We start from the raw sequence: 27121 nt of genomic DNA, 5'->3' as shown, positions 1-27121 counted from the left end.
ATGCATATGAAGAATAAACATTGAGAATGTTTATAAAGCTTGATTTTACCTTTAGCTGGATTCACTTTTATTCCTGACCGATACAGCATTTCTTCATTCTGCCAGTCACCACTTAACGGCCTCAAGTGCAACTCGGATAAATCGGAGGTACTCTTCTTCGGGTGCAGTTCGGATCCAGAGTGGCAGGAATGGTGGCCGGCGAATATGTTTCCACCTGTAGGTTCGGCCCAGGTGGTTAAAAACCTGGGGATTAAGATCGATAATGGCTTGACACTGCGATCCCAGATAATCGGTCTCACTGGCACCTGTTTCGGTTTGCTCCGGATGCTACGCAAGTTTCTTCCCATACTATCGGAAGATCACAGGAAGATAACGGTGCAGGCTATAATCGGTTCGAGAATGGATTATTCTAACATTCTGTATCTCGGCCTGCCGGAGTATCTGCTACAACGACTGCAGGTGGTCCAGAATTCGGCAGCACGGGCCATTTTCGGACTATCTGGCCGTGCTAGAACTTCGGGTCTCCTGCAGTCACTTCACTGGCTCCCCATCCGGAAGCGGATAATTTTCAAAGCCCTGACTTTGGCTCATAAAGCTTATGCTTCAGGAGCAAAATATTTACAAAAAAGGGCCTTTTTTTACCACCCTACAAGATCCTTGAGGTCCGGATCTTTGTTCCTTGCCGCGGTCCCTCGTATTAAAAGGGCGCGCATAGGAGGCCGATCTTTCAGACTGTTGGCTCCACAGCTCTGGAACACTCTGCCAGTGACTTTGCGCAGTATTTCAAATTTACTGACGTTCAGGAAGGGCCTTAAAACCTGGCTTTTTACTTCTTAGATATCAGTTTTCTTGGTTAGTCTGGATTTCCCTCCTCTTTTTCTGCTTTTTCTTTCTGTTATGTTGTGATACAGGTGTGCATTAAAGCGCCGGGACACTCTTTGAGTAGCCGTGCGCTATACAAGACAGATGTAACATAACATAACATAACCATTGCGGACAACAGTCTTCAGCCCATAGAAAAAAATTAAAGCAGCTGTGGCGTACAAAATGAAGTGCTTGAGAAAGTGCTTCTGGGCTTTAACGTAGAGGGCTGGAATACCCACAGTGATAAGAAGGCAGAACCCCATACTGGGAATATATAGCACACGCTCTGCTATCACAAAGCCGACGTAGAAAAATAGGTTTGTGGCGGGTACAAAAGGGACTATTAACAGGACAAGGAAAAAACAACAATATGCTCCGATGAGGGAAGCTGTGGTCTGTGGGTCACATGGTTTTTTGTGCCATTTTCAACATTTGCAACAAAGCTTAGTTTGAGCTCCTGGCTCTTCTGCTCCAGGTCTGAGTGGCAGCTGTGCCCATTAGTATGCTGCTTGCCATTTGTGAAGGCTTTCCCATTGCATGCTGTCTCTGGACCGGATCTCTTCAGGCTCATGTAGACGAGGAGGAGGAGTCCAGCATAGAAGGCCACAGTGTGAAGGTTCCTCAAGTCACCGAGTGTTCTGAGGAGAGGCACTGCATCCATGGACCAATCGAAGCTGAGGGTGTCTGGACAAAGCAACAACCACAGATTCTTCCCTGGCAAGTGCAGGAAAGTCAGCATGTGCGCGAGAAGGCTGTCCGCGTCTGCAGCTGGGTTGTCAGAGTTTGAGAAGCTTGGTGGCTTGTTGCCCATCCAGTACAAGCGGGCACCCAGCAAGGTGGCACTCCAGACAGTAAGCAGGCCGATGCTGAAGAAAAGAGATGCATTCTTCCGCTGAAATAAAAAACAAGCATTTACAATGCAACGGTCTCGGCCAATGAAGGGAGACAAGACCTGGCCGCGCGCAGCGTTTTTGCATAGGATAACATGCGCGCGGCCAGGTCTTGTCTCCACGGCATGCGTGGCAGGCCGGATCGCGTTGCGCGCCTCTGTGGAATGCAGGGGGAGTCTGCAGAGAGGCGCGCGGCGCTGATAATCAGCCATGGTTTTTTTTGGGTTTTTTTTTCTGCCGTCTAAAGTAAGTGCTTCCTCGAGAAATAATCTTAGGAGATGGAGCGGCTTCCTTCACGTCTTCTGGTTTGATCAATTATTCTGGGAGCAGGCAATCCCAGAGTTCATTACATCCGACCCAACAAAAGGAAGGTATATAACGGTGCAGTCCAGCAGCTTAAAAGCATGTTTTTGAGTGCGTGTAACTCTTTTGCAGCTCCTCGGCAGTCAGCACAGATGATCGAGGAGCATGTAACATACACAAGAAAGTGATAACTGGAGGTGAACATGTACACTAATGCTTCAGCGTAAGCACCACTGCCATGCACACACCGACACCACCACTCCCATGCACACACGGACACCACCACTCCCATGCACACACGGACGCCACCACTGCCATGCACACACAGACACCACCACTGCCATGCACACACAGACACCACCACTGCCATACACACACGGACACCACCACTGCCATGCACACACGGACACCACCACTGCCATGCACACACAGACACCACCACTGCCATGCACACACAGACACCACCACTGCCATACACACACGGACACCACCACTGCCATGCACACACGGACACCACCACTCCCATGTACACACGGACACCACCACTGCCATGCACACACGGACACCATCACTGCCATACACACACGGATACCACCACTGGCATACACACACGGATACCACCACTGCCATGCACACACAGACACCACCACTTCTGTACACACACGGACACCACCACTGCCATGCACACACGGACACCACCACTGCCATACACACACGGACACCACCACTGCCCTGCACACACGGACACCACCACTCCCATGCACAGACACGGACACCACCCGTGCTTAATTTGTATAAAAAAAGTGCCAGGGCTTTCATTTGTAAAAAAATTAAGTGAAAGGGCACTCGTCAGGAGGCTACTGTAGTTAGCCATACACATTACGCGACTTTGAGCTATTGGCATTGTAAATGACAATGACTTTTATTTATGTTTTTGTTTTTAAAACATAAATAAAAGACCCTGTCATTTACAATGTCAAGACCTTAAACTCGCGTTCATTTACAATGCTAATAGCTCTAACTTTTGCAATGCCGAGACCGTTGCATTGTAAATGCTTGTTATTAACTGTTAATGGCGCATTCTGCCGTCATTTTTTTCAACAAATGCCACATAACTATGCACAGTGGCATAATTTTGTGAATTTCTCGCAGCAAGCGCAATGAAAAATACCCAAAATTACATGAATGATGCAAATGGGAAACCACCATTACATTGCATGCGTTATAACGCATGCGGTTACAAGGCGGTTGTTACAACGACCGCGTTGTTACATTGCAGTACATTACAACGCAAGTCGTTACATCGACTTGCTCTAAGGGGCCTGCTAACATAAGGAACAGTATAAATTACTATTCCAACACCTTCCCTACTGTTGCGCAAACTGGAGTTGGAATAGTAAATTATACTATTCCTAAATCCTGAGCGCCCCCTAGAGCAAGTCGATGTAACGACTTGCGTTGTAATGTACTGCAATGTAACAACGCGGTCGTTGTAACAACAGCCTTGTAATCGCATGCGATGCACATAGTATTATTCAATGCCAATATATTTTAAAAGTCACCCAGTCCTACATTACATCCGAGAATGTGGGACAACGCAAATTACATTACATTAATCTGTGCAAATCAGATACATGAGCAGATAAGAATACAAAATAAAAGATCAGCAATTTTGACAAACAATTTGAGAAAAGAGAAAGGTTGTACTTCTCATGGCTACTCAGAGGTCAAAAGATAGTTTACCGAGTGCTTATGTGTAATGCTGACTAAGATGGGTGAATGATTCGCATCTTGGGAAAAGTAGTGTCCTGTTTAAGAACTATTATATAGTTCTTTATGTTTCTGTATTGAAGTTCTGTTTTCTATATTGAAGTTCCAATAAAGCAAGAAGAATGCATAATTTGAAGCCTCGGTCCTGCCATATAAGCTAATGTGTTTAGCTAAGATGCTTCTGCATTTTAAAGAAATGCAGTTTTTTTAAACTTGTGATTAAACTTTATCAAATCATATGGAATATTATGATGGTTACTTGATTTACATCCCAAACCTTTTCATGGCTCAGTTCAAGGCAGACACTAGGTTCGGCTCTCCCTGTAAATGTGTTGGCTTACTACCCCTGACGATCGAGGCACTGAACCAAATTTGAAAACATTAAAGTATTAATCTTCGAAGAAATTTGTCTTCACATACAACCATGAGGAGAAGCCGTTCGGTCACTCGTGCTTTTTTCCATACCATACAGTAATCGTTATGCTAACGAATCACTTCCTTCTTTCACGCTGACAGGAGGGGGGGGGGGTGATCGCGGGGCAGCGGTATAACTTCAGAGCAGCTCGATTCGCAACTGCTTCTGCCTTTTCACGCTGAGTGACTGCCGAGCCAAAGGCACTGGGATGCGAGATTCAGCAGGGCTTCGAGCTCTCCGTGTGGAGGGAGTACTGAGTGAGAGGGCCATAGCCACTTTGGGCACAAAACGAGTAGACCGAAGTAGCAAGGCACACACACTTTATTCGTTTGAGTTAGCAGGCATTATAAAACACTGGACGATTACGTAGAGGAAAAGCAAGATGGCGGCGCCCAGGCGCGACTTCTTAGGCTTTGCTCTATGACCCCTTACAATGGGTACCACAAGACGGGGGCTGTGGCGCGTGCCGTGGGTTGTGACCGTGCTACCGAGCGCAACAGGAGGATGGTGGGAGGGTCTCCTTCGTGGCTGTATGTCCACGTCTGCGGGCTCTTCCCAGCACATATGCGGGCTAAGGAGGATCCTTCCTCGGTACATGAGTGGCATGGGAGCCCCGCGGCTGTGTCCTCCCTGGCGAGTGCTCTTCTTTGGTACTGACCTGTTCGCTATGGAGATACTTAGAAGTCTACACGAGACCAGGTAACAGCAGATGGAGGGGAGTGGTTAATACCTTCAGTCTCTTGAGTTCTGATTTTTACTCTGGATCCCATACATGTTCTTTCCTGTTGTGGGTATTCGGTTTCAATTTTGCTCACGCTCCGCCCTATTAACGGTATAAGTATAGTTTGTTATTAGTCAATAAAAACCATAACACAATGCATATGAGCGTATATTAAAATACAAAAGCAAACAGGCACAGAATGTACACATAAAAACGAATGGTAAGAAAAAAGAACAAATACATTAATAAGGCTGTATTATCCCAATACTCTCCGTTTTGTTTTTAATCATTACAAGAGTAGTTCATGTATTAATGTATCATATATTAATCTAAGTGGGGCCAGTGTTCTCTAAAGGATTGTGGAATACAGAACACTGGCGATTGTAATAGCTTATGCTTCTTTGCACATTATGTGAAACTGAACAACGCTACTTAGTGATCGAAAGAGAAGCATTATCTGTTTTTTGGGATGCCAGACACTTTAGAACTTATTTATGGGGCATAGCTTTTGTGATCAAAACGAACTATCAGCCGGTGATAAATGTTTTTTCAACAAAGGGTTTGGGCTCCTAGAATTGCAAGATGGTTGGCCAATCGGGAAGAATTTAATTTTGTGATGCAATTTATTCCGGGATCAAAAAATGATATAGCTGATGCTCTAACTAGGAACAAAGTTGTGGCACAGGCACACAATTTTTCTGGGGACGAATTGCAAGTATTTGGTTGAGGTGTAGATTTAGAATGTTTTGATGAAGAATTGATCACAATGAAATGAATGAATGAAATGCCATTTAAAGAGCGCCTGTTACACCAACGGTGTGTCCCCGCGCTTGATTCAGACCATCTGGGATAGAGCAGAAGGGCAAGATGCAACAATAAGAACTAAAACAGAGACCTAAATAGTCAAGTTTTTAGTTGTTTGCAAAAAGCTTGTTTGGCCGAGCATGCTTTCAGCGGGGTCAGTAGGGAGTTCCAAACTTTAGAAGCCAAATAGCTGAAAGAACAAGCACCCATTCTAGCTTTCCAGATTCTTAGAACCTTTGTCTGCAAATTTCCGCATGACCCGAGGGTGTGAGAGGGTGGTAAGGCGTGATTAGAGAACGCAGGTAGCTGGGTCTGCTGTTCCACCAGATGTTGTGGCAGTAACACATTGCTTTAAAAGTGACTCTTTTTTCGACTGGTAGCCAGTGTAAGGTATTGAGTGCTTTCGTGGCTGACGATCTTCTAGGAGGACTTAATAGCAGGCGAGCTGCTGCATTCTGAATGCACTGGAGTCTCCACAGTCTCCCTTTGTTGGCACTGAGATATCGGACATTACCATAGTCCAGTTGTGATATGACCAGTGCATGCACAATGGTCTTTTTAGCTGATAAAGGTAGAAGGTCAATCAGTTTCCTTAGCATTTTAAGAATGGCAAAGCACTTGCCTGCAACTATTCCTATTTGGTGGTCAGAGGAAAGATCCGATTCGGACCAAATTCCAAGATTTTTAGTTTTTTCTGGGAGTGGGGATCCCACCCAGGGGTGTGGGCCACCATGCCGATGACCATATAGAGGGTGATTTCCCTACAATCAGCATCTCCATCTTATTGCCATTCAATTTATAGGCAGTGATTAGCCATCCAAGTGGCTAGCTCTTCTAAGCATAAGGCGAAGCAGGAGGCTGCAGCTTCAGGATTTTGAGATAGAGTGACTATAATTTGGGTGTCATCTGCATATGACACAATAGGCACCTTGTGCCGTTCCATAGTATCTGCAAATAGGCCAATATGCAGGTTGAACAAAGTTGGGCTTAAAATAGAGCCCTGAGGGATACCTTGCGCTAAAGGCATATTTTCCGATAGGAAAGGCTTCTGAGACACAGGAAAGTTGCGGTAATGGAGATGGGAACATAGCCAGCGGAGCGCAGTGTCTACAACCCCGCAATGGCTGAGTCTTTGGGAGAGGAGACTATGGGAGACTGTGTCAAAGGCCACACGAAAGTCCAAAAGGATCAGTGCAGCCATTTGAGCGGCATCTGCGCATTTCCTTAAAGTTTCAGTGGGTAGTAAAAGAGCAGATTCGTAGGATGTCCTAAAGCCTAACTGGGTGGGATGGTAAAGATCATTAGTAGTGATATAATCAGTGAGTTGGTAGTGTACCACTTTCTCTGCTATTTTGGCAAGAGTCGGGAGTAAGGAGATAGGATATAAGTTATCTAGTGCCATTTGATCATTTGAAGGCTTTTTATGTAATGGTGGGACTATAGCTTGTTTCCATTTCAATGGTTGGATGCGGTTAAGGAAGATGCAGAATTGGCAATCCTGGCTAACTATGTTAAGGAAGGCTGGTCTGATGTTATAGACATGAAGAGCTATGTTAAAAGTTAAAGATGAATTGAATGTGGATGAATGGGGTGTCCAGAGAGGTGGCAAACTCATTGCTCCAATGGCATTGAGGAAAAGAATTGTAAATGGAGGCCACCAGGGTCATTTGAGAAGGAACAAGACAAAGAGCAGGTTGAGAGAATTGTTCTGGTGGCCAGGGATGGATAAGGATGTGGAGGAAGTAGTTGAAGATGTGGAAAGAGTGACAACATTGTGGAAGCTAATACCCAACCGCTTCAACCTCTTAGTTATCTTGCTGGTCCCTGGTTGAAGGTTACCATTGATATAATGGGTCCTTTTCTTTTAACATTATGGGACATCGTAACCCGTGGTAGTCATGGTAGACTATTATTTGAAGTGGTTTGAGATTGAATTCATAAGTGAAGTGACAAGTAAAAATGTAATACAATTCATGGAGAAATTATTCATTAGAGAAGGTTATCCAGAAGAAATGACATCGGACAATGGTCCACAATTCTGATCCCAGGATGTGGAAACTTATTTATGTCACAGGAACATTCGTCATTGCAAAACAGCAGTATACAATCCCAGGGCCAATTGCGTTGTTGAAAGGGTCAATAGGATTGTGAAGGAAAGCATTTGGCAGTGGCAAATTGGAGAAATGTTATCAATCATGTTAACAAAATATTATGGGCATACAGAACTATTATACATGGTACCAAAGGTTACAGAACTATTATACACTGTACCTGTTTGAACTACTGTGAAAGAGGAAACGGAAACTGACTGTTGCTTTTGGTTACAAGGCAAGAGATATTGGGGTTGATGAGAAGGTATTGCAGAAGAGGGTTAGTGAAAAGCAAATATTGTATAAAAAAGTATTTTGATGAGCGGACCAGAGCTAAGGAGCTTGATGTGATGTGTGGTCAATAGGTCAGATTTAAATTGCCAGGATGCATAAGAAAAGGAAGATCAGTGTTTTTGGAACCCAAGGAGGGCAAGAGAGTATGGAGGAGTTATGTATAATTGCAGGATGGATCAAGATCGAATATGAACAGGTTGGTAAAAGTAAGTGATCTGTGTGAAGACAATGGTTGGGAAGGAAAAGATGCAGGGGCGATTGTGAGCAAAAAAACTCGAGTCATGTAAGAAAAAATGAAGGTTCGGCTGACATGGAGGATCAAGACTGTCCCATAAAGAAAGTACAAAGAATTTGGGTGTTCAGGTTAAGCATCTGTATATTTTATCTTCGGTTTGTAGGTATAGCATTTTGTACAGTCGTTTGATAATTTGTATTTATATTTATGAGTTGGTGATATTTCCTCCTTTGTAAAAGTTATTGTAAGTGAGGACATATGGTATGTTTTAAACCGTACAAGACTGGCTCGTGTATTAATGTGCGCGGAGCCAGTGTTCTGTAAAGGAATGTAGAATGCAGAACACTGGCGATGTGTTTCAAGGGAGAAGTGGAGTTTCAGCTGAGCAAGAAGGTCAACCTGCACAGGGGAGTCGTAGAATAAAGTTTACATTTATTAACACACAAACAGGCTCCAATTTATGTGTGTACACACTACAGTCTCAGCTGCGTCCCGCTAATAAAGCGCCAGCTACCCTTTGCCTTATATATGCTCACATTCCCTACATTAAGGAGGTACCTACTGCTTCCATCTCTCGTCCTACCTCATACCAGACTGTAACTCCAGAGAGAGCACAAAAGATTTCTTCCATGTTTGTGCAGGTTGTTTTTTAGTTTGAGAGCGCAATGGAGGAAGGTGCGGTGATGCTTTGTGCAAATATCCGCGAGGCAAGATTTAACCCAACCTCTGACTTAGTGCATAATCGTTGTTGAGTAAAGTGCTTTGTGCGCGTAACCTAAAGTAGATCATATTCAAACATATCTTAACTTCTCAAACTTTCAAGGTGCATTAGCGGGATTCTGTGTTGAATATATTTGGTGATAGGTGTGGCGTGATTAGGGTAGCTTTTGAGGGAATGTTAACTCCATGGGATAGTGGAGGAATTGGTCGTACCCATCATACTCCGCTAGTGGTGGTTAGTTATAATCATTAATGACCAATGGCCCTTTTTACATGTGTTACGATGCACAAGTGGGACATAGTGTGTTACGCTTGTGTCTATTTTATTTGTTGCTGTCTCTTTAACGATAGGTACGCGAGCACGACTTGGGTATGTTGCACTTGTGTCTATTTTATTTAACTCATGGTCTGCCGCTGTAACTGCTCTATTGCATGCTCATGGGAATGTGTTGATTCAAAGTGTGTGTGTGTGTATGTATGTATGTATGTATGTATGTATGTATGTATATATATATATATATATATATATATATATATATATATATATATGTGTATGTATGTGGGTGAGTGGTTGCTGATCATAAGTTGGTGTCATGTACACCTGATTAACACACATCTGTGGAGAATAAACTTGGTTTGTGTTAGGAAATTATTTGCGTTTCATGGAAGTGATTGCGAAGTGATTTGTATCTTTTGGCACACTGGCAACGAGGATTTCTATCTTTTCCTACAGCACTCCCTCAAGCACCCTGAACTTGATAGACTCACCCTTGCAGACCTGATGAGCATTCTACTCAGCTCTCAATTTTTGTACCATCCTGGTAGCTTGTGCGTTGACAGATTGCAAGCGCAACAAGGCTCTGAGTTCAGCTATAAACGTTCAACATCTAACTAAGACACACAGACTGGCTGGAGAAAAGAAGAGTGCTGATGCTTCTTGGCAGGTGCACATGCCTTACTAGAAGTATTGGTTTAAGCAATCTCCTGATGGATTGATCTAACTTGATCTAAACTGGTGTGGCGAAGTGAGCTAAAGAACAATGATGGATTCAACCCAGATCTGTGACTGGGGGTGAGTGTCTGAAAAATGTCAGCACTCACTCCGTTATCTCTTTGTGTTTGCTAACTTGGGGCAGCAGCACAGAAGATGCAACCATGATTTGTGTTTGTAATTGCGTAGTCTACAGGGTCTGCCCCCACACTGATGGGCCCAAGCAGGATTAAATTATGTAAACTATGGACCTCATAGTCTCATATATTGAATCTTTGTGCAGGCCCTTTCGTTCATTGTTTCCAGAAAGTTCCTACTTATTCAGTGGAAGAAGAATAGTGGAGTTTTTCATTGAAATTGAATCCTGAACTCTCAATGTTGTTTTTAACTGCCTGTTTGTAGCCTTTTTCCAGGCTATGTAAGAAAGTTCCCCGTTCTTTAATGTCGATTGATCTATTTGGAGGGACATAATGGCATTGTGCAGATACTAGTGCCAGGGATTGCCCTGGGTCTCAAAGATGGCTTTCAGATGGGGTTTGATTGAGTTGGCGGGTGCTCTTAACAGTAATACATTGAATTGTTTGTGCATAATCACTCCTGTGAACGCCATGGTCATTTCCACATGCCTCTACTCCCCTATCCAGCCACTGAACATTATTGATTATTCAGAATGAACTAACTTTTACACCCTGGTCATACTCAATGCCTTTAAAACATTATGTGTGTGTGTGTGTGTGGGGAGGGATGTGTCAATAACTGTTTAGCCTTAACCCCTTCCATGCTCATGACAAGCTGAGCTCGTCATGAGTTGCGCCGCTCGCATGCTCATGACGAGCTCAGCTCGTCATGTAACGCGGTAATTCGAAAAAAAGCCGCACAGCGCAAAAATTACCGCCGCACGCATGCAGTTAAACTATTGGAACGTTTGCAAGACGCCACTGTTAGTATTTGTTAATTTATTATATATGATGTAACCATTATAATTTCCAAACCTTTCTTCTTTGCTTTGTCTTTTAATAGAAGTGAGTATAAAGATCCGCTGATTGAAAAATTAGAAGTTGTTACGCTGCCGTCTCTGTTGCCAAAAGGACTACCTGTCAAAAACTATGCTATGAAATATTGCCTTCCGAACTACGAATGGCCTGATGTAGGATCTTGTGATCAGTTTGATGTTGGCGTAGTGACTTCATTTGGCCGCCTCCTGCCTGAGGATCTTATTCTAAAATTCCCATAGTAAGTCTCTTCTGAAGTTGCTGCACCCTGATAATTCCTCAGTCTACTGTACAATCACATTATTCTGTTTCTAGTTTTAAAGATTAATATAATACATGGATGCCGGATGTCCCTGTACAATATCCCATGTCTAATTTTTTAATTACCTTCTAGTCATGCTTTCTGGCCACTGTAATAACATCTACCATGAAAATCAAGTCATTATTTATGGTAAAACTTGACCTATTGCACTGCTGAGGATCAATACCTAGAACAGGAATCTGCTATTTTATCCACACACACGAAAACACAAAGCTTTAATACAGATTTACATTAAAATTAAGAGCATCTGAATGCTTACAAGAAATTAAAGCTGCTTGTTGAGCCACAGAATATCTTTGGTAATTTGCACTATTTTTATAATGTATGGTCGGGGGTACTTATCACATGCATTATGTTCCTTTTCTTGTGATTCAGAGAGCCCTGAGAATATGGACTGAAAGGTAAGGCATGCTGCGGGCAATGTTAGGCCATGTGTACTTGGAATATGAGGGTTCAAGTATTTGATTACACTATTTTGGATACTTTTATGAACATAAATGCACTTGGAAAAACAGATGATATGGTAGGTTACAAGGCTCACAGACTTGCACTTAGATTGAGAGGTTATTTGTGTAGTACCACTGTGTTTTATAGAATGGAATAGGGAGAAAGTGCAAAATATGTGTTTAATTTAGTTATGATTAGGTACATTTAAACAAGTTATATATGTGTAACCTAGTTGTGGGCAGATGTTTGTGTCTTGGACAGGAACACTTTTGTGCTTTGTTTCTATGAGAGAGGGTAGTGTCTTTATTACTTTTACCAAAGCATCCTAAAGAAAAGATTTCATGACCCTTAGAGACTACACCGTTGCAGAAAAGATCAGGTCGGTTATTCCGACCGCACTATTACAATGCGACCGCTACCGCACTATTACAATGCGACCGCTCATAGGACGGTCGCAAGCCTCCATTTGTCAATGGAAGCTTGTGCGGCGTGCGGAAAAGGCCTGCAGCACAAGCTCCCATTGACAAATGGATGCATTGAAACATCCCTGCACCGTGTGGCTGGCACCATGCGTTGCCTGGCACCCAGGCCCCTAGAGCCGAGGTATGGGTCGCTGCTAGGAGCTCCCAAAGACACTTTTCAACAGCAGTTCCATGTCAGAAGGGCTGACATTGAACTGCTGTCGGAAAGTGCCATCATAATCCTGACGGTGGAGCCGAGGCCAGCTCCGTCATCATTGTGGATTATGGATGGCTTCCCACGGGCTCCCTGAATCAGTCGGAAGCATCGCAGGCGGTCCCTACGTCGATCGGATCATAAGCCAGCAGGTGGACCGCTGTGTGAGATGTCGGTGGGCCGGACCCACCGACATCATAATTAGACCCAATATGTATTCATAGTTGTTACCATCACACAAGTGCAAGGGAATAGGAAGTGCAGTTAATGTAGTTCCGATCTCGCCTCAGGCCGCAATGCATCCCAATATTTGTCTGCTCTAGTCCAATGTGTTTGAGGTTTTTTTAATATGTTATATACTGCTTTAACGCTTTTAAAAAGAAAGAAATGCTGGTTAGATCTGGATGTGACTGACACCCTTCTTAGTAGACCTCATGGCTTCGATCATCAAGATAACGTTTCACATATTTGCCCGATATTTACTTTGTCATCTTACTATCCCTTCCCAGCGGAATCCTGAATGTGCACCCCAGCTGTCTTCCCCGCTGGCGAGGCTCTGCTCCCATTTATCATACAATACTGTATGGAGACACAGTCACAGGAGTTACCATCATGCAGATTAGACCAAAAAGGTATGCTTTATCTTGGTTTCCTAATGTCATCATTGTGGTTGATGGCAACCGTGATAGGATACTTAATAACTTTCAGGTTTATCACCTATGAAAACGGGTATGCCATTGTGTTCCTTTGTGCCTTCTCCTTCTCGCCCCAGTATTCATTATCCATTATCCATAGCAGAGTACAATAGCCAAACGTATGGTTTGAAATACTTGAGCTTGTTTTCCCGATCGTCTTTTTTTAAATTTCTTTTTTTTAGATTTGATGTGGGTCCTATTCTTATGCAAGAAAAGATTGCCATTCCATCACAGTCCACCGCAAAGGATTTGGAGATATTACTATCGAAATTGGGCTCTGCGATGGTAAAGTAAACAGGAAATGGGCGTAAACAGCTGCAAACTGTTAAATTTACTTGCATCTTAATCGTTTCTCTACATAATAAATGGCTTCCCAGAAACCCAGTATTAAGGAATTGATAATTTGAATGATTTAGGAAAGGGGATAAGTACATTTGCATTGTAACAACATAACTCGGGAATTGATTTCTTTCTTTCATACCCTTGCAGCTTAAAAAAAAGTCGAATTCTGTATACTCCAGCCAATAAATGTGTGTTTCTTGTAGATTGGCTATGTTTATCAGATGAAACATGCAGACCCCTGTGATAGGAGCTCCACAGAACTTTAAGAATCGGGTGCTCAGGTTGTGAATGTTTCCATGAGCGATCTTGGTTCTTTTTCTCTTGCAGCTGATCTCGGTGCTGAAGAGCCTACCTCAGACTTTAGAAAACAAGCAAGAGCAGCCAAAGGAAGGAGCTACAGTTGGTTAGTACTTTACTTTTACATAAAAAAGTTTTAATCAATTAAAACAATATTTTCCTCAGTTTTTCCTTGCATAGCTCTAATTCTCGGGCTAAGAGCACTAAACTTGTTTTTTGTGGGAGAAGGGTTGGAGATTGGGGAGTCAGGTCGTGAGCTGACCTGCAGGTTAGCTCATGACACTTGTATGTCTTTGTTTTCTAGGGCAAATGGTTGGTAATCCAGAAAAGACTGACTCAGCCGTGGGTCCTTGTGATGTTTTATTTAACAACCATGGCTGTAATAATGTTTAGAACATGCACATTCAGGTTTAGAGTAACAAAGGGTAGCATTTTCAGTTTACTACTTGCTTTTGGAACTGGTCTTCTTTAAGGGTAGTTTGTTTGCAGTAAACAACTTTTGGTAAAGGGCCTCTACTTAACCAAAAGTCAAGCTGGTTAATTGAAGGCTGTGTGCAATCAATAACAAACGTTATTTATGTTTGTTTTCCTAATGTTGGGCTTTGGAAGAATGTTTGAAGTTGTCCAAAATAAGTGTCCTGTCGTATTCCAGTACTGAGTTTTGTGTTGCATCACGGCACAGGTCTTCAAGCGTTTGCTTTTAGCCTCCCCAAAGCAAAATGTTTTGAAGGCTAGTCCCGAATCCATAACTTTATAGCATTGATTGGAGGAGTGTGAGGGGCAGGGATAGTTGTTCTATAGCTCATAATTCACAATACATGTTAAAGTTATAAAAGAGCAACTGCACCAAACAAAAACACAAATTGGTCTGATGTGGATTCTTTCCTTTTCTGTTAATCTAAGACCCCTGGGCTCCAGAGGATCAGACCTCAGCATCAGACTGCAATCTGCCTGGCCCTCCTCCTGCCACCCCGTGGCCTAAACCTTTTACAGAACCAAAAACTATCACACCGTAAAGGTATGGTTTATCTTGAGAGGCCTCAGCCTGAAAGCAAATGGGAGTAGGGGAGCCTTTTTTCTGTAAATCGGAGGAGGGACAGAAAACTCGCCTGCTACCCGAAAGAAATGTAAATGTTTACAGTTGTTTAAGTTCCAATTATAAAGGCTTCTTGGGAGTTAGTATAGGCTTTAATTGATAGTCACTTGGACTCCATGGTAAAAAAAAATATTTATTCTTCTTGAAAGGTAATTTAAGGTTGTTAACAGCTTGGACAGGTATGTCTGATCTATTTTATTACAGACTTTAACCCCCGCCCTGCATGTTATATGGTTTCCTGATATTTTTTGTTGAAGCACACACAACAGTTAGAGTACATACTTAGACCTAGGCTTCTCTTTATGGTTCTGAGACTCAGAGTCCAGCTGTGTTGCCTGGAGGGGCACACCAACTGCACCCTCTAGTTAACATGGGACTACGGTCCATGTTCTTGGTCACATTAAGTGGTGGAGGGAGTATCCCTTTTCTAGTTGATAGTACTGGGATAACTATGGTGCCTACAGGACTCAAAGGTGTAAAGATCTGCTTTAATGCTATGCCCAGACCCTTCCCCAACATCCTTGTGTTTGATTTATGTTTTGTTGGAGGACTCCTTATTGTTTGTGAATAGGTGGTTGCAGAGACCCGTGGGGTCTGTTTTGGCTACCCCTAATAAAACATAGCACAAAATTGAGATTGAGGTACAGTCTTCCCAGACAGTGGGAGTGTATTGCTTGCATTCCTGAGCTAGAGGATGTAGCCACAGACAATGAAGTATGAGAGAATGGAGACAGGGCTGCTTCGTTATTTAATTGTGACATGCTAGAAGGGTCGGATAAGTATTAGTCTGCCATTTAGGTTGAAAGTGGGAAAGAGTAGGTGAGTCAGGAGAGACTGGTATTATGAAGAGGGAATCTTCCAGGCAGGGCCAGTCCCCTTTATCTCTCTTCTGAGTGCTACTCCAGAAGGCTTATAAAGCCAGGCACAGGGTCTTCATATGTCAATATTACTTTGTTTTGGATCCTTCCGATGAAGCTAGTCTCGTCACTACCTTCTATGACAGCCATCACAGTTGACAAAGAATGTGTCTGCTCTACAGAAGTAAAAATTAACTATGAACTGGAACAACTCCAAACTTGTACCTGAGCATTGACTATGGGATTAATTTCCCCTTGAAAATTTGTATAAAAGTGGGGAAATGTGTATAAAAGTGAGACCAAGAATCCCACTGGGTTCCATTTCCACCTTCTTCAGTGACCAAGGGAGAGTGTGTTCTGCATAGTACTTGAAGGACTTCTCATATTGAAAGCTCCCAGAGGTTAGGGCACATCAGAAGTCTGCATTTCGTGCTGGAGAGCTGTAGGTGTGAATGTGGTATGGCTTCCCTAAAGTGGGAAAGGAGCACCAGAAACTGCCCCAGGGGAAGCCTAGCCGATATGCCCCAAGTGAGTTGAGCCCCCAGAGACACCGGCTGAACTGGAGAGAGTAACGGAACCATGTCTGAAGAATGCCTCTGAACAGTTTTCACAACAAGGTAAGTGAGACAAATCATCCTATGTCCCATGAATTTGTCAGCCAGTGTAACTGCAACATGCCTGTAATGTGCCAGAGACTGGAGAACTGGTGCGGACTCTGCCATGACATTGAACCTTGCGATCGAAGACCTGAGACTGCTCATGGGAGCATTTCAGTTGGAGTGGTAAAAATTGCAGGGGCTCTAGCCCACACCAGTGTGAGCTACGAGAAGGACAACTTGCACATACCGTATTTACCAGCTGGTGTGCGTTTGTTTGTTCCAGGAACCAATTCACTAGGTAACTTGAGAAGTGTGAACTTGAACATTGACTGTCTCACCGTCTGCTAAAACTCCAGCAGGCTATTTTACCCAGTGGGACTGAATCGCCCTAAAGAACCCTAGTAGTGAGACATATATGGAGTGACCTAAAGGCCTCTGAACCAGGGCACTGCTTGCACCTTATTACAGTGAGCTTTCCCCTGTTTCAGATTACACTTGAATATCTCTATATGCTTAGAATCCAGTAGAACCAGTCTAGTCACCCTCTCTAACCTGAAAATCAAGTACAGAAGGGTGTACTTGGTGCACTTGTTTACAGTGCCATTGTAGGCCAAGCATGGGACATCAGTAGAAAATGGCCAACACCTGAGGGTTGTGGCCCAGCAATCACTTCGTGCTCCCTGGTCCCCGAATGGGTTCTGATATTTGCTTTCACAAACCAGCTAAATCCTAAGAAGAGGACGTGCATTGGAATAAGCTTTCTTTGTTTGAAGAAGGTATAAAATAGCAAGCATTGGCAAAGCCAATTGGTCTCGCCGATGTTTGAGCTATTGGCTTTGCCAGTGTCTTTGAGCCATGTTGTACATCAGCGTGGCTACTGTTCAGCATGGCTAAAAGTTAGTGGTGTTGCGTAGAGTAGAATGGCTTAGAGGGGAGTGGAGTGGCGTAGGGTAAAGTGACGTAAGGTAGAGTGGCAGAGTACAGTAACATGGAGTGGTGTAGGGTGGTGCAGAGCAGCATAGAGTAGACTGGTGTAGAGTGGCATTGTGTGGAGTGGCATTTAGTACCGCAGAGTGGCATTGAATAGAGTGGAGGTGAGTGACGTTGAGTAGTGTGGCATAGAGTGGCTTATAGTAGAGTACTGTGGAGAAGTGTAGAGTAGGACATTTCTCGGTGTATGTAACTAAAGCGTCAATATACATGGCAGATCAGATGGAAAACGAAATAAATCAGAAGCCGTATGCCTGTGTTAAAAGTAGAAAAGTACATAGCACATCCAGGAATAATACTGAAACGGTTATAAAGTAAAAAAAAAGATTGCATCACAAAACGACGAGGCAGAACAAAGACGAGGAAGCACACGTGTACTGGGCCTGTGCTCCAGGGAGGAGCTAACACAAAAAAGAGGGGAAGCTGACAGGAGCAAAGTAATTAAAACCAACCAATAGTATGCTCTTGGTGGGTTGTAAAACCACTGAATTGTAAACAATACATCTTGCAATCCATTGCATGCTCTGTGTAGGTGAGACCTAAAAATGAAGCAGAACACACCCGTTACCAGCTTGCTTGTCTTTGGCATCTTCAGATGATTTCTTTTGTCCCAGCTTATTTAATTCAGGATAAAAATGTGGGTTCAAAGTACAAAAGTTGGTGACAGGATAAGATCTCGGTCATCTATAAAACAAACTGTAAACCCCAACCCCCACCACCGACAGCATCAGCCTGCTCACACCCATGAGCACACACCCCAAACACCTACTCACCCATTGGGAACCTCTCACAACTCCATCACCTCTGAGGACTAGAAACTCGCTGAAGTGAGGCCCCTCCTGAAGAAACCATCCACTGACCCAGCAGAGCCAAAGTACTAATGGCCCATCTCCCTGAGCCCCTTTCCAACGAAGGTTCTTGAGAAGGCAATCAACCAGCAACTCACCGAACACACTGGCTCCCAATCCGAAAGAGATGTCATTTCAATATTTTGATCCAGACATGCAAAGCACTGTGCAATGAAGGACGAGCATACACCAACAAACGCATGACCTTCCACCAGCCGACACCTACGATCCACATCCCTCTTCCTTGCTGACACCCCCCAGATCCTCCAAGGCAACAGCTGAGGACGCTCCTTCCCACACCTGGCGGCCAAAGCTTAGAACGACCTTCCCTTCACCTAAAGACCACCTCATCCCTTTGGCAATTCAGGAAAGGACTCCAGGCCTAGCTGTTCAAACGAACAGATCACCACAAAGCAGTTAGCAACTCCAGAGCCTTGAGACCCTCACAGGTGATTTGCCGCGCCTTATAAATCTTTGATTCATTAAATTATTGATTGATTGACAGGACTATATCTGTAACAACCGTAAGTAATTATATCTCATTCCTGTGGCCCCAGACAGTTAGGCAAATAGTCAGTGGGGTGGCAGATATAGGTAAAGTGTGAGAGGGCTTGTTTTTATGGTGGCTGAATTGATGGATTTCCCTGTAATACATCTCAAGAGTTTCATGACTTCACTTTTGACTTTTAGTGTAGTTACTGGAAGTGTAGAGGTGAAGGGAGGCTTGCTTTTATTAAACCATCACAATCAGTGTTCCCATTAAGTTGCCTAAAGTTCTATCCTGACTTCAATATGCCTCTAATATTATAATGTGGCAACCCTAGCCCTTGGTGTCTTTTTGAAGGGTATACCCATTAAGCACTTGAAAAACACTTACATTCTTTTCATTCTTCTTTCTGTATTCTGCTTCATATTCAAATCATTTCTTTTTAAAATGACACATTTTGCATACAGTTCATAAATAATTCAAGCTTTTTTCTTTTTTTATTGTACAATATTTACTCATATTCAATTAATCCTTAGAACAATATATGTTTTTTAATGTCCTGCCTAGACCAATGTGTAGGAATAGAAGGACTTGTAAGGCTAGTCGTTTTGCTCCTGTATTTTCTCAAGTTGCCTGTGTGCTTGTTCTAGTCCAGGATCATAGGGGGCTCCTTCAAATCAGTTATGGTGAAATTGACTTGCAAATAAAAATTGGAATTTCTTGATTCGGAGTTAACTACGAAGCCACGGAGTAAGTGCCAGTATGACAATCTTAAATATAGCTTTACATCTATCCAGGATTCATTTATAGGGAATGATAATACACTTCATCCATCATGCAATACTGTCTCTTGATGCTAAATAGCAAATGTTGTCATTAGTAGACCTAAATGCTAAGCCTACTCTACTGGGGCCTGCAGCTTTCACTCAGATCTTTGTAAGAGATTTACAGTAGTAGAGGGCTCCCAAACATGCTCAGTGAGCACATGGCGATAGGTTCCATATTAATGTCCCAGAATCAAGTGCAGGCACATTAGGGAAAGCTTGTGGGTCTGTGCGTCTTGGTACATTAGAAAGAAGCATCTCAAAAGCAAACTTCCCTGTCTCTTATCTCTTGGTTGGAGGTCTAAGACGCATTTAATTGTGTAGGGTAATGATGCTAAATTTCTGTATTTCCCTCTCAGCTCCTAAACTGACGGTTACCATGGGCTATATACAATGGGAGAAGCACACTTCGGTCCAGATCTTGCGCATGGAGCGTGCACTGCGACCTGTGGTAAGAGACTGCACAGCAGTAATTCCCACTACCTAAGCTGAATGAATCGCTCTTGAAATCCATCCTGGGTTTCTTGTTTTTCAGGTGAAGTAACTTCTTCACTGATATTTTAGAATGGAGTATGAGTAAACTAAGTCAGTTATTTTATGCCATGTTTTTTTGTTAAGAGCGAACATATAAGTCATCCCAGGCAATTGAAAAAAGAGATCAATTGAGGCCAACATAATTAAACTGGAAAGGGAGGTTTCATTGCTCCCAGATGGGGAAAAGATGTGACAGCTGAAAAATGTAGGTTAAGTGAAGCGTATGATTCATTGGACACATTTGTTTACACCTCGTACAGACAGCATCTGCATGTAGAAAAAGGTAAGGTGGGTGAGATGCTAGCATGGCTGCTGAAGCGGGAATCCCACAACAGAACACATTAAACATAATGAACCTAATTTAACAAGGTTTGTTCCTCCCTGACTATGGTGAATTATTGAAACAGGAAAATTTCCAAGTTCCGAAGCAAAATGGATCATGTGGGTGATAGGACCCGCTCACATTACCTGTTGGGACTATCTTCTACTTCTAAGAATCATAAAAGACAGCAAAATCTGTGGCCCTAGGCAAAGTAAGGTCCCCGAGATTGGAATATAGTATTAAGATGCACCTGAGTAGATTACAGGGAACAAACTACTTATTATTAGAATTTGTAAGGGTTAGAAACGTGCATGAATGCTTACACTGGCTTATGGCCTGTTGTATAGGTCAGATAGCTTGAAAAGGTCGACGTTTCGGTCTTTATGGCGTCAATCCGTTAGACCATCATCAGGACAATTGCTTTTTGAAAAAAAGACCCCTATATAAACATAATACAATGTGTTACAAAGCTTATAAACATAATTGTACTGTCAATAAATTACATTAATTAAAAAAGAGAGAAAAAGAAAGTTGTAGAGTGCGGCACAAACTTCACCTTCGGCCACTTTGAATGATTATCCACAAGGACCATTGCATGCCGTGTATCATAAGGCAAACACATGAACGGACCAGAAATGTGAACAGCCAATTTATTCCATGGCTCATTAGGCCACTCAGAATTTTTTAAAGGGGACACGTTAAGTTTCAACATCTTCTCACTATACATGCACTTGTTACATTCCCTAATTATGCGATCAGCCATGCGGTCCATTCCCGGCCACCAAAAGTAATTCCTCACCAGACGTTTCATGGCAGACATGCCCGGATGAGACTTGTGTGCCAGCTTCAAGATCAAATTTTGTACTCTGGTGGGTGGCACACACTTAACACTTTTGTACAAGTTCTCCATCCAAGACCAGTTCGCCAGCCACCTTAAACATAGTCATGACTTCTGCACTGAGATTGTTCTTCCTTTGCCAACCCCTCAGGATGTACTGATTGATCGTCTGCCACAGCAAATCTTCCTTCTCGCACGATCTCCACCAATCTAATGAAATATTATCAAACTCTCCATAAACAACGTCTTGGATGCTGGTAACCACATCACTCATCCACACTCTTAATCATTTTGCTGACAAGGATAACGCAACATAAAATCAGGTATCACATTGTTCTTGCCAGGAACAAACTCAGTTTTAAAGCAATATTCCTGTAAGCTGGAAGTGAGCCTTGCAATGTATGCGGTAGAGTTCCACCCTCCCCCACCCCCCTGGAGATGAGATATTAACCAGAGGTTTGTGGTCTGTTCTTAGAATGAACTTACTCCCCCATAAAAAGTGCAGGAGGCGAAACCTACATTCCACTCCTCTTTTCCACATCTCTGTGACAAGACCCCACTAATGCCAAGCAAACTAGCATCCATTGTAATCACACACCATTTGTTCATGCAGAACGGTTTCAATGTGGGAGCCTTGACAATATCCTCTTTGATGGATACAAAAGCATCCTGCCGCTCCTCCTTCCACTCAAATGGTGCCTTATGTCTCAACAATTTCCTTAATTGTTCCATTTTTGTAGCAAAGTTGTTAACAAACTTACTGCAGTACTCATACATACCGGCTAAAGATTGCAGTTGCTCCTTGTTGGTAGAAGCAGGTGCATTAACAATTCCATCCACATTGGATTTTTTAGGAACCACACCATTACCTGTTAAGGTGTGTCCTAAATACTCTGCAGTATCTTTGAACAGTTTACACTTATGTGCCTTAGGAGTTAAGCTATATTTTTAACCTGTCATATACTTCCATCAAATGTTCCATGTACTCCTTCTCATTATGTGAAAAAATTAATGTCATCTTGGAAACATTTTACGAACATATCTACATCTCTGAAAATATTGAACATGACCCTTTGGAAAACCGAGGCAGCCGAAGCTAACCCAAACGGCATCCTAGTGTACTGAAACACACCCTGCGGGGTACTAAACACTGTAAGCATCTTAGATTCCTCAGATAACGGAATCTGGTGGTAGGCCACCCGTAAGTCGAGAGTAGAGAAAGCTTTGGCCCCTTCCAACATCGACACCACTTCATTTATGTTTGGGAGGGGGTGACAATCCACCACAATGCCAGCATTCAACGCACTGAGATCTACACACACACTCAATTTTTGGTCCAGTTTGCGAACCAAAACAATGGGTGAAATCCACTCATCTGATTCAATGGGTTCTATGATGCCTTCGCTAACCAATTCATTGAACAAACTTTTTAATTCTTCTCTGACATTGAGGGGTACCCCTCTAAGTTTCTGCCTAACTGGCACGGTGTTGTCTTTAAGTCTGATCCTATGTGCGAAATCTTTCAGTCTAACCAACTCTTCTGTGAAAACCTCCTTAAACTTTTCCTTGATGAAACCCTCTTTGTCTTCACACCCTGTGACTGCTACATTTTTAAGATAAACATATTCATCTAGCACAACAGGATCTTTTGAACTGGGATTGAGAATGATAACTAATTTCCATTGGTCTTTCCATCCTAACACATTTACGCCTTTAACAGCAACATACAATTTGACTAGAGCAACTCTGCTTTTAAAACATAGGTACATTTCGAAGTACCCCTCCATATCAATCTTAGAGCCATCAAAACTCTCCACCACAATATCAGGCGGTAAGAATTCCTTAAAAGCATACACTTCACTAAGTTTTTCTTCTAATATTGTTTTGAGATTATGGTCCATGGCAATCCTGAGTCTGCCATGAGCTCTAACTCTACTCCTGCTACCTCCACTGTACACATGGGTGCCTTCTTGATAGGCTTATTCTCTGTGTCATGTGCGTTGGATACTTTCTCTACAATGGATACCACAAACCCTTTGTTGTTTCCTGCAACGGAACAACATTCACACTTGTACGTGCTGTCACATCTCTCTGATGTGCATGATACTTTACCACATGTTTGTGGCGCACTTCTCCTTTGATCCTTGCACACATTAGCAACGTGTCCCATTCTCCTGCATTTTCTACACCCTGTTTAATTCTGTACATCCCCCATAAGACACAATATGCGTTCTACTACCGCCCCTATAACAAACTCCAGGTCTATCACCCCCATTGTAACTCATACAAGATGTATTGAATTCTGGATTGGAAGCATCATTGCGCTGATCCTCTAAACGGTTGACTATGCATACTTCTTCACTTTTCTCAGTCTTATTGTTCACATTCCTTATGGTATGCATCCACTTCTCAGACTGTTCCAAGGCATTTGCTGTAGTAATAGCCTCCGAAAGTGTTGGATCTCCCATTACCCATAATTCCTGTTTTTTTTGCTTTTAACATGAACAATAATCTAATCTCTGATCATCTCATCACACATATTTCCAAAATTGCATTGCATGCTTAGGGACCTCAGCACAGTTAAAAAGTCATCAAACGATTAATTTTTGTTCTATGCCCTGATGTAAAATTTGACCCTATGAGTGCGAAGTTTGTAGTGGGCTTGAATCTCTGTTCCATTCTCAGCAAAGCTTCCTTATAAGCATTGGAATCAACATCACACTCTGCAGGTGTAATTTGGGGTAATGCTCTAAAAATAAATTGTCCTTCAGACCCCAAAAATGTAAAAACATTCTTTTGTTCCTCTCTGCACCCATGCGTTCTCCATTAATAGCTCTCATATAATTGAGAAACTCTTCCTTCCACCTTGTCCAATGAACTGGGGATCACCATTGCTTTGTTAAAATGTTGCAGGCGGCTCAAACTGCATCTTAAACAGTATCAGAAAGTATTAACTGTGTGGTGTACAAATGTACTTATGTATGGATAAAGTCTATTATATTAAAAACTTGTGACTTGTTTCTTGAGTGAGCTCTTCAGTAAAATAAAACTTACTTATGGGCCAGCCAGCCAGGTATAGTCCTCTCAACTTTGCACCTTTTCACAGTTCTACAGTATCTGCACTAAATAGCAGTGTAACGGTGCAATATTTCTTGATTTTTAGCACAAACTGAAACTCTGTGTTCTTCCCGATGGTACACGATGAGCGTTGCTATGGAGTTCCAAATCAGCAAAATATAACCAAGATGGCTGCCAGGTTGCGTGCCTCACGTTGCGTTGATGCCGCGGAACGGAATCAGTGCTGGAATACGTCGTCCGCGCTGCATGTTCCAAATTCCCTGACGTTACGCACTTGTAGCCCAGGCATTTACTTTTGATAATTTTATGCGCTCGCTCCGCGCTTACCGTTAACTTGTGTTGGTTAAAAATAGTGGCCAAACAGATGAAAATCCAGTTTCTGCCCCGTTTTTCACCTCCAGTCTGGGATTCGACCGCAATGAAGTGGATGAAATGCTCAAAACAGTTCTTTACTTCAAACTGCTCAGCTTGTCTCACATATCCAAATTGTGGGTTCTGGAACACACTGCTCCTGTGCTGCACTCAGATGTTGACATGCGTGTTCCTCCACTTGTTGCCAAATATTGCAAGGAAACATAATCCGGTTCAAGTAATTTATTCAGCAGCACAGCAACAAAAAAAAAAAGCCGGTCATTGGGAAGGTCCAGTGCAACTGCGGCCCAGTCTGACTCAACCACTAAGTTCCAGAATAGAATAGAATAGGAGCACAGATTATAGCATGCACAGCTGTGTGACACATTTATAACATACAGGATGAAGGTCACATGCAGAGGCATGCGAGAATGTAATAGCACCCCTAAGGTAGGCCCAAAGAAGCCCCATGTAGGGTGTAGGGTATGTAAAAGGTACGATATGTACCGGCCTGAGCCGGACACGAACAAAGGAGGTACAGAGAGGTGAGCCACCACCTGCCAGATAGGCATGCTATGTGCCGAGTCTCAGCGTCTCCTAATGTGGGAGCGGGACTGCATGTATACAATGGAATGCAAAGCAGAATAATGTCTTGTTAGCAAGTCGAGCTGCAGCCTTGGACAGAGTAAGGAAATATAACGAAATGCAGTATTCTGCTGAGGCAAGCTATTCTGAATTCTAAGGTCTAACACGGGCTCAGTAGAGACCGTCTAATAAGGATTACGAAATACAAAATGGAGTCACACTGGCTAACGAAAGCTTGCATGTTACCGGGATAACTCAGCGGGTTGTATAACATGAGCATGATTACATATACTTTAGTCACACAATGCTAATCTTACTTGCTGAATACGATATGAGAATGGGGAATTTTAATTCTAACAGACCCTCCTTTTAGCATGTGTGTCTAAAGCCTTTATTGCTATCCGGCAGGGTCTTTACAATTCTAGTGGGGAGGAGGCAGTACATAATCATCCACCGATCAGAGTAATGTAGTAACAAGGCAAGTATTTCAGTAATCGAACAGTCCTTCATCAATAAGCATAATTGACTGAACTTCTTGCAACATCATGTTGGAGACTTTATTATTGTGGCTCGAAAATCTAGGAGTTGGTGTAAGCTTAGTAACCTAGTAAGTGCAGCATGCCGAGAGACAGTGAATGCACAGGCAATAAGTAAAAATTATACCTGCAATACCTATCAGGACAAGCAGACTCTTCCAACACCAGGATGTTAACAAACCCCAGAGTCATCCTTTGAGAAACCATGAACCATTGTCCTCCTGTATTTCTGAGGCAAGTTTGTGCAATTTCTGTATAGCCGAATAGACAGTCGGGCGCTATCTGGAATGTATACACAGCAACTGCTGCCTATGACATGCTCCACCCCTATTGGCTAGGATAACATCTAAAACCATTCTGTTTTGTAACGAGACAAGGCTCGTAGCATGGAGCTCAACAGTAATATTGGTTGGTATACCCGCAGTAGTATTAATGACTCCCTCAACTACTCTTGCAAGATGCAGAATATTGTAACTATTGAACATGGGGCCCCAAAAAGGTAAGGGGGCCCTTCTTTACATCAGCAAACTCCTGCAGGAAGGTATCTGCCTAGTCAATGTCATCTGGTTCAACGACTCTCTTAGCTAGGGAAACGGAGACATCCCTATGCTGCAGACGATGTGTACTGTGGTAGTCAGGAGGAGCCAGATAGACTGGGGTAAGAAGGTAGGAAAGGTAACATCGCCCAGACCATCCCTTGGGTAACCAGACATAACCACAGTCATCACAAATAAAATAAACATTAGGGTGGTGGGATCAATGGTGGACTTTTTGGCATTGTCAATATGGAGGTGGTAGTGCATCTGATATTCCCCACATCCACTGTTCCCATTTCCGGAACACAAAAAGGAGCCAGTACATCTTCAACCTCCAGAGGCAAGGCTTGTCCTCCATGACATTACAGGCTTGGAAAGATTGGTAATATTCTGATACATTAAACTGCAAGAACCCATCTCTGTCTATCCCTGTCCTATTGAGCTTTCTACCCTTCTCCACCGCTGCAAGGCAGGAATTCAAACATACTCTATCAAATCGCCCATCGGCAGAGGAGGTACCATACGGGAATCTATGCTGAGGATATACTTTCATCGACATAGAGTGGGAGCTGCGTCTCTTAAGATCCAGGGAGTCAGGCTGGGAGAATGGACTAACCAAGCTAAGTAGAACAAACCAACCCTCACAGCCATTAATGTAAGACGGAGGTACAGGGAGCAGTTTTTCACTTTTATGTGTGACTGGAGGTAACAACACACATACAACAAATTGTTGTATTATAAACAGCATGACTTTGATGCAGCGTCTGAATTAA

The 27121-nt window shown here is 43.0% G+C and overlaps 1 protein-coding gene across 3 annotated transcripts in view; it reads left to right on the top strand.

The window, feature by feature from the left end:
* The first annotated feature begins 4376 nt into the window (after positions 1-4376).
* MTFMT (mitochondrial methionyl-tRNA formyltransferase) overlaps positions 4377-27121 on the top strand; it is a 119016-nt gene continuing 96271 nt past the window's right edge. For 2 of the 3 annotated variants that reach the window (XM_078683079.1, XM_078683078.1), the window contains exons 1-6: positions 4401-4941; positions 11118-11330; positions 13043-13165; positions 13411-13513; positions 13898-13973; positions 19928-20019. In XM_078683079.1, the coding sequence (XP_078539205.1) occupies positions 4676-4941; positions 11118-11330; positions 13043-13165; positions 13411-13513; positions 13898-13973; positions 19928-20019 (873 nt within the window). In that variant the 5' untranslated portion in view covers positions 4401-4675. Of the gene's footprint in view, positions 4942-11117; positions 11331-13042; positions 13166-13410; positions 13514-13897; positions 13974-19927; positions 20020-27121 lie in introns of all 3 variants that reach the window. The other variant, XM_078683080.1, reaches the window with a different exon arrangement.

This window comes from Lissotriton helveticus, chromosome 3_1, assembly GCF_964261635.1.
Source record: "Lissotriton helveticus chromosome 3_1, aLisHel1.1, whole genome shotgun sequence".
NCBI lineage: Eukaryota > Metazoa > Chordata > Amphibia > Caudata > Salamandridae > Lissotriton > Lissotriton helveticus.
The sequence above is the reverse complement of the archived record's forward strand: the minus strand, read 5'-3'. Positions and strand labels throughout refer to the sequence as shown.